Below are 8,707 nucleotides of genomic sequence, written 5' to 3'. Positions count from 1 at the left end.
TCAGGAATGCAAACAGACAAACAAAATTACATTTTAAAAACAGCTCCTATGCTCCACTGTCCTTCCAGAAACAGAAGGACACCGCGATGATGGTAGTAGGAGGTGAGGCCTCTGGGAAGAGCTTAAGTCATGAGGCTGGAGCCTCATGAATGGCATTAGTGCTCTTATAAAAGACAGAGATCCCCAGCCCCTTCCCCGATGTGAGGACACAGGGAGAAGTCTGAGACCTGAAGAGGGTCCTCACCTGACTATGTTGACGCCTGATCTCAAGACTCCCAGCCTCCAGAACCGTGAGCAAGAAATTTCTGCTGTTTATAAGATGCCCAGCCTGGTGTTATAGCAGCCCAAACAGACTTAAGGAACACTATTCACGAGACCAGGTTCAAGTCCCAATTTTTCTCTTTCCTGTGGGCCTGAAGTAAGTCACATACTCTCCTATTTCTTTCTGACAATACATAGGCCAAGTCCTTTCCTATGTTGACACAAGGCTGAAATGTGGTCACATGGGTATAAAGTGCTTTCAAAACTGTGAAGTCCTCAACCAATGGGAAAATATTTTAATACAAATGTGTAACTTCGTATTATTTTGAAGGTGGGAACATTCTCAAGGATGAGTCCAAGTTTATGGTTTTTCACTGTTCTGGTTTAGCAGAATGCTATCCTCTTGATAAGGACTTCAATAAAATAGTGTTGTATTAAGTTTTATTATATGGTGACCACTGCGGGCCACTTCTGGTATAAAGGATATTAGACGTAATTCTTCTATGCTGGCACTCATAGATGATTTTATTAAAATAACATTTTTAAAGGGCAGAAAATTAAGAAACAATCCTATTTGACTTATTCAAGAGACCATCACAGAACAGACTGTAGAAATTCTTTACATCTTCTGCAACAAAAAAATGAAACACTGCCTAAATTTAGCAGAGACACCACTAAGAGGCAGGTATTTTGCAGGCAGGAAAACCTTTTATTTTAAACCACAAATAGTCAGCAGGTGGCCACAACTATCCACGTTTCATTAAAATCACATAAAACCTAGGTACAAAAGCACCACTGATTATTGCTCTAGAAAAACTGCATGAAAAAATTCAAATACACACAGTAAAAACACCACAGTATGCACAGGACTAAATTTTTAAAGCAAGTGCATGGAATGCTGAATCAATTTTACAGACAGCTTCCAATATTAAATTGGTATTTATTTTACTCAAGGATGACGGAAATTTCCAAAAAGCATGACTACAAGAAGGTAAAATGTCCATCCTTATATATTTTTGTATGCCAACTAGTAGAGTCCTAAAAAATTAGCATTTACAAAATACTCGGTAAAAATAGCTTTTAAAAGTTGTCCCAAGAGGTACATAAAATCAACCCCAATTTTCATGACAATTCATTCTCCCTCGTTTACAGATTCAGTTTTCTGTGCCTGTGGAAAAAGAACGGAAGACAAAAAAGATAGAGTTACTATTAAAACAACTATAAGCCAAAGAAGATTCTACCCCACCGACACACACACTTCGGAACATCTGTTTTTTAGCAGCTCTACTGCAAAACCGACTTCAACTCTGGGTGTAATACAGACAAGGCAGGAAAATAGGACACAAACGCTTGGCTGCCTTTATTGCTTTCTGCTTTGCAAACGACCACGGAAGCTTTACCTGTGAGCTCCCTCGGTTCACGATAAAAAGAACACCACACTACTATCTGATGCTAGTCACTGCAAACGTGCGGAATTTTCTACTGTACCCTTAACTCTCACTGTTTCAATCTGCCCCTTTACTGACAGTGTGCTGGGTGGGGTACCTCTGGAGGCTGAGACATTAACAGTTGAGCGAGAGATGTGGATCTGCAATAACATTACAGGCAATAAAGAGAGACGTTATGAACATGCGGTCGCCGGCTGAAGGATCGAGCAATTGCTTTCAAGACACTGATTCAATCAGCGGGAGGTATTTCGGGAAAGTACCTCTTCAGCTTTAGTGTCACCGTTTTCAGATGGTGCAGTACCTTCCTTTCCAGCTTCTTGCTTTTCCTCCTTCTCCCCTTTCGCACCTTTGTTAACCTTTGTTGCCAGTTCTTTCTAACAGGGGATCAAAGCACAGGGAAACAGAGTGTGTTAGACACGGTGTGATGTTGTGCAAACTCAGTCAGCCTCCGTCCAAGCACAGGGGGAAACACGAGCAAGGCCAATGTGGTGGCTTTCAGGGGAAAATGGAAACCCGGTTCCCCTGAGCTTTGAGTGAGTTCCACTGAGGCTCCGTGAACATGTAACAGGCAGCTTAGAAAATCCACTGGACTTTGATTTCCCCTCGTGTGTGTCTTTGGAGAGCACCGTCTCTTGCTAAAGTGAGAAGTGGCTCTGCCATGGGGAAGTAGCAGCAGGGGGACGTGGTGAAGCCGGGGCAGACCCAGCAAGAGGAACACTGCGTGTGGGGACCTGGGGCTTAAGTGACAAGAAAGCTGAGAAAGCGCTTAAAAGGAAGGCCCAGAGGAAGAAAAATTCCTGATTTGAAGACCAAGCTGGGACGTCCCTGGCGGTCCAGTGGTTAAGACTCTGCGCTTCCACTGCAGGGGGCACGGGTTCGATCCCTGGTCGGGGAACTAAGATCCCACAAGCTGTGCGGCACGGCCAAAAAGTAAAAAAATAAAAACAACCAAGCCACAGAAATGAGTTCTGCTTCCAAACTGCCTACTCATACCATGATAACATACACATCGTTTCAAACAATTCACAGCAAGGGACGACGCTCTGGAGGGCAGGGTACAGAAAAGCCATTTGGGGGTAAATTTCTTAACAGTCCTGTGCCACAGTTTCCTCATCTGCCTAATGGGATACGTGTATCTACCTCAGTGGGGCTGATGGGAGGATCTATGCATAGGATAAGCACCACGTAACTGTTTGCCGGTATTAATTATCTGCTGGTATTGACTATTATAGGAATTATTATTAGTCCTCAGACTGACCTCCTCGGATCAGTTACGTGAAGTCAGAAGCCCCTCCCCACGCCTCCAGCTGTTGGCAGCAGTGTCGCCCGGGCCCGGGCTCACCCCTTCTGAGCCCCATCTGAACGGCGTGTTCTCGAGGCAGCTACCAAACCCCGCCTTGGACATGAGGCTTCTCACGCCAACACGCTCTGACCTCCTTCGCTTTACGGACCAAACGGAAAACACACTCCCAGTGAAACATAAAGTTGTGCTCTCTGCCTTCGGAGAAAGCCTGTCTGTAGCTGGCGGAAGTTTTCCAGTCTGTACGTTGAGCCTGGATCATAAGATGTCCTCGTGCCTCGGATGACTCTGGGATATGGGATTATAATTTATTCACTGCTGAAAAAGCCAAAGTGGGGCAGGGGACCACCTCTTACCTTAGCAGATGTTTTTCTTGGTTTAGGTTCAGGTTTTGGTGCAGCTGGTTTCTGCAAAGACAAATTAAGTTATACAAATACTGAAAAAAGACAACCCTCGGCACCAAAAGGAACAGCGACAAGACTGCTAAAGACAGTCCACTTTGACTATGATGTTCATTTCAAAAAAATATGTCGTCCTATTTTCAGCATCAGGTAGCAGCAAAAAGACCTCCGCATTTCATAACTATTTTCATCCTGGGTTCTCAAGTGAATGGCAGGTGAGATCTGAAAGCCAACTCACTATTCCCCGGGCCAGAAAAGCTCTCTGGGAACAGATTTAAGCTTCTGTGTCCCATGTCTCTGTACTTCCTTTTATCACAACACAGCAGCAAGAGGAACGACTCAGGCCCTTGGCCAAATGACTCGGTGAATTCAGGGACACCGGCCTCCTGAACAGTCTAGAAATCCTAGCACCATCACAGGCAAAAGCCCATTGGGAATAAGAGAGCTGCCCGTGAAGTGTTCCAAAGCCAGTTCCAAATCCTCCCACCTCCGATGCAGGTTTCAAGCGCTGTTGAAGGTTGAGCTTCTTCCTACTTTCCTCTTCCAAGGCCAGCTCAAGGTGAGGAGACTCTCCTGCCCATCCAGACCCTGGGCTCATTTGTCCCTAGAGCTTGTTATTAAGAACACAATTATAATGATACAATGTCCACTGTTAGCTCCCGAAGTTCAAGATCTTTCACAGACCCTATTAGCCAAAGAGCCCAGCGGGCAACTCTTTTTCTCTTGCCTCGTGTGGCTCTCCCCACTCCTGGGAGCAGTGCCCACCTGTCCCGTGGCCCCAGGCCCCTTCACGCAGGGCTTCAGCCCGGCTGCTTCCTAGGGGTCTGAGATGAGCACATGGGGATACCACGGAAGTGTAAACCTATGGTTTTCTATAGCTACCTTAGGGCAAATATTTCTCTCGTTGAGTTAGGAAAAAATTACACTTCTTCCCTGGCACCAGGGAGAATGGTTTTTAAATAGAGAACACTGCCCAGAGTCCCTCTCTGCCCCCACGTGGAGAAAAAACCATGTTCCTCCCCAATACCTCCAGATGTTCAGGATCATACAGAACCTGGCCCTTTCCATCAAGGGCATAAACTGAAATTGTAGTCAGTTCAGTTCTGGAAGATTGACCATTGGACACGACCTCTCAAATAAAAAAAGAAAGTGGAGGGCTCCCCTGGTGGCGCAGTGGTTGAGAGTCCGCCTGCCGATGCAGAGGACACGGGTTCGTGTCCCGGTCCGGGAAGATCCCACATGCCGCAGAGCGGCTGGGCCCGTGAGCCATGGCCGCTGAGCCTGCGCATCTGCTCCGCAACGGGAGAGGCCACAACAGTGAGAGGCCCGCGTACCGCAAAAAAAAAAAAAGAAAGTGGAGCTTGAAAAGTAGGGACTATTTTCCTTAACATTCTGACCACTGTATATTTGTACCTTGCTCCCCACATCTATCAGCTTGCATGGCTCCTAAATTTTCAGGATTAAAAAAATTTTATTTTGGGCTTTGATATAGTGTATTAACATGCCCTTGTTTTCTCAATTTACAGCAAATGATGTCCTTTCATATTATTTTCTGTTAAGACAGACCTTTCCCCCAAACTCAGCATTCGTGTTTTGATGGGACAGGAAATGATGAGGTTTTGTAGTCTGTAATCCCACTGGCTTCCAAGGAGGCTCTGCGTCAGCACCATGGGCAATGATGTCAGTGGAAGGTATTATATTGCTGGTCCCTGGTGTTCAGGAAATGCCTTATTTTAAAATTTGGCTTTTGACTTCCATGATCTACCCCCTTGAAAGGCTAGATATCCATGGAATACAATGGCTTTCAGTATAATCTACAGTGAAATCTACAAAAGAGTTAAAACTTAACTTCTCAACCACAGTGAAAATTATACCACTGGACAAGCACACCACCTTTGAGGGGTTCTGGCAGAATCTGGATTAACTGGGTACACACACGACCACACCTCCCAGGTCTTAACCTTCCTGGTAACTCGGACATTGCTTCCTACGTTGGGACTCATGTGAAACACTGGCTCAGCCAACCCAAACCTGGCTATACTTCTGAACTTGTGAATGGTCCCAGTACCTGCTTCTTTTTTTTTTTTTATTTCAATGTGTGAAACAAGTTTAGCAAAAATATATTGAGAAGAAAAGCCAGAAACTAGTATTTTTTTTTTAATTCAGAAACAAGTTTCCAATATCCATTTCAGCTTGGATTCCCTACACTGTGCCAGGCACAGGTGTGGGCTGAGGAGGGAATCCATGCTTCCCTGAAGGTCACAGTAGCTTGCAGCTCCCGGGCTATCTAGCATCGGGATACGTGCCGTCAGCCAAGAGGTCAATGCCTTTCCCTCTGCGTGTCAGTGGGCAGTGCACATAAAGTAACCCAAGTCCTCCACCAGAGAGGCAGGCTGCCCTGTCTTGGCAGAAGGAGTACTGGTGCATGAGCAGGGCGGCAGGGATGAGTACTGGAGCCAGCCGGGAGCACAGCGTGGTGACAAGGGCTGAGGCACACTCCTGGCCAAGGCTCGCTCACACCAGCCGGTCCCAGCTTTAACGATCTTAACCCTTGTCCTTTCCCTGGGCCTGGCCCACAGAGGGAGACCCCAGGTGGCAGAGTGGAAATTGTTACTTTTTCAGATTCTCTAGTTCTGAAGTGAGGCTAGAGCCTATGGATTCAGACAACCTTCAGAACGTCCTGACTAAGGTATGAGTCACGGAGGGAGAACTGGAATTCTTGACTCCTTTAGCAGATCAGGTGTAGAATGGGAGGCTAGGACTTTGCTAACCTAATTCTCCATCTCAGGGATCCAGTGGTATCAAACAGCTTCCTGGGCTTTGAACGCTTGCGAAACGGGCTGGCCACTGTTTTTCACCAACGTGTCTGATCAAGTGAGCTGCTGGCAACACCGGTCAAAGTTGCTAGAAATTCTGACCCAGGTTATTTCTAAAAAGGAAATTAAAAAAGCTCAAGGGAAACACCACCTTCATCTTCCTTTTGCTGCTTTGCTCTGGACCGAGGGAACGTGTATTCATAAGAGCTAACAACAACGGGGTCCAAAGTACTCACCGCTGACAACCTGGCAGACCGTCTGGTGGGCTACAAAGGAAACGAAAACAAAAAAAAAACATATGTTTTGGTGATTATACACAACCAAGTTGAGTTTTAAAAATTCATTCTTACTGTCTTACTTTGTTGAAAGAATAGAATGCAGGAGTCCCATTACCCTCCCCAGGTGAACACAGTGAAACATACCCCAAGTGCCCTGGGCACTGGAATATTCCAGAGGATGTGTTCCTAAAGAGGTGTAGGCTCACGGTTCAAAGAAATGGCCTTTTGCAGTAGAGGGTGGGGTGGACAAGGAAAAGGCAAAGAAGACACATTTAGGCTCTGACCCAAACTTTTGTGATAAAACTGGCAACAGGAGCACGGAGGTGCTATTTAAGAACCAGTCCAGTCTGACTCTTGCTCCTTACAAATGGAACTAAAGCTTATAAATTAATACTAAACGAGACTTATATAATTGTGCAGAAACCGAAATAGCAGGAGTCCCCTCCCTGGTTACTACATTAGAAAAGAGAATGACTCCAAATCTTAGGCAGTTAACAAGCAAGACTTCCTCTTACCTGTAACAAAATAAACACATTTATTTATCTACGAAATGCACACGTTGAAAGATGTAAATAATCATTTTAATAATCTCATTTAGAAGTTTACAAATTTAGAGAAACTGGGTTGAGGTTGGTATTTTTCAAGGAAATCTTTTCTTCAAGGATGGTGCAAGTTAACAGCAAACGACATGGCAAAGAAAATTTCTAAGAGCAGAACCGTTCTAGGCATTTCAGAAACACGCGTATAGAATTGATATTCTACTTCCCACCAGCAAAAGATGGCTCCCCGAGGGATTTCACTTTCTAAAAGTACAACTGCCTTTCTCTAAAAGTGTTCCGGAAGCAAATACTCCACACTTTCTGCCTGTTTTGTTCACTGCTCTATCTCCAGTAGAATAGTGTACCACCTAACATACAGTGGATATGCAAGAATACTGGCTGAAAAAAATAAACTCAAGCTTTTCCCTAATTTGCTGCCTTAGGCAGACTTTGCCTCATTACAAGAGCTGAAATGTCTCAAATAATCTTTTAAGGGGGTCAGCAGGAGCCTGGCTCAGGATTGCAAGGAATCATGGAATTCTCTTGTCAGTCTAGGTCAGCTGGTCAAGGCCAAAGTCAAAGAAATGTTTCTTGCCATCTCCACATCGAAGACCTTTCTCGCTGAAAATAGCTGGAGGAAGCTAAAGTCATCTTTCTTTAAACTACAGAAGGAAATGAAGGGCCAGAGCCTTCTGGAATAATTTTAACCTTGGGGTCGTGTGCAAAGCTGAGCTGGACTTCAGGCTGGTAGGCAGAACGTGCCGACTCGGGGAGACTGTGCAGGCTACGTGTCGGCTGTGACACGTCACTGCAGGGGTAAGGGGTGCACAGTATGGGAGGCGGGGCCTGGACCAGATGCTCCATGGGAATCGCCACGGCGTCTACTGGATTATCATGGGATAATTGGAAGCAATAACCATGCTGGGAACCAGAACCCGAATCCTGTAGTGCCTTTCCCAGGCTGGTTCATTGCAGGTGCTGGGTATCCCCGAAGAAGAGGCAGCATTATCACTTAAACCGGGCAGCAAGTGGGTAACCTGTGCTTCTTCAGTATGCTTTCTGGGCATGCTGGAGAGCATCCTCCAATTACCAGCCAGAGCTCAGCTTAACGCTTCTGTGTGGCTTCAAGAACCGCCCACACCGCCTCAAGAGGAAAGTGCAGCCGGCAGAGGAGTGCTCAGAAAGATGCCCTCTGAGAGGAAAATCGGCGGCCTCTCTGCTAAAGGGGGTTGAACAGGTCTTGTCTGAATCCCCCCGCCCCCACTTGGTGTCGCCCTGCGTGTGCCCGGTTGGCCTTCCCTCCCCTGTCTCCTATCCGTACCCCATCTGCACAGAACCCCCTTCTCTTGCACTTCTGTAGCGGGCGCCCTCAGTAAAACGTGGAGGTGAATGGAGTGGTCAGACACGTCAGACATGCAAGTGTGAGCCTGCAGGGTGCAATGCCAAGGCCACTCCTCACTTACCATCCAGTTTGGAGCCTGAAAAGCGGCCAACAGGTTAACCATTACTTACAAGGGCTTCCCTATCCACCAACGAGCTGTCCTGAATAAGATCTCATTGAAGCGAAGCCAAATCCTCTGAAAAATCCCCCGCCCCCAACCCCGGTCCCCATCCCCCATCCGCCCCCCCCCCCCCCCCCCCCCCCCCGGCGGGATTTCCAGAGA

At 46.5% G+C, this 8,707-nt stretch overlaps 1 protein-coding gene across 4 annotated transcripts in view; it reads right to left on the bottom strand.

Annotated features, from left to right (window-relative positions):
* Positions 1-949: 949 nt before the first annotated feature.
* Positions 950-8,707, bottom strand: part of HMGN3 (high mobility group nucleosomal binding domain 3) — a 31,506-nt gene continuing 23,748 nt past the window's right edge. Inside the window, exons 3-7 of one of the 4 annotated variants that reach the window (XM_033428586.2) lie at positions 6,463-6,492; positions 3,366-3,416; positions 1,970-2,083; positions 1,807-1,849; positions 950-1,429 (exon numbers count right to left, since the gene is read on the bottom strand). In XM_033428586.2, the coding sequence (XP_033284477.1) occupies positions 1,416-1,429; positions 1,807-1,849; positions 1,970-2,083; positions 3,366-3,416; positions 6,463-6,492 (252 nt within the window). In that variant the 3' untranslated portion in view covers positions 950-1,415. Of the gene's footprint in view, positions 1,850-1,969; positions 2,084-3,365; positions 3,417-6,462; positions 6,493-8,707 lie in introns of all 4 variants that reach the window. The other 3 variants (XM_033428585.2, XM_004270096.3, XM_004270095.3) reach the window with 3 other exon arrangements.

This window comes from Orcinus orca, chromosome 12 (assembly GCF_937001465.1).
Source record: "Orcinus orca chromosome 12, mOrcOrc1.1, whole genome shotgun sequence".
Taxonomy (NCBI): domain Eukaryota; kingdom Metazoa; phylum Chordata; class Mammalia; order Artiodactyla; family Delphinidae; genus Orcinus; species Orcinus orca.
This window is presented reverse-complemented; position numbering and strand designations above follow the sequence as displayed.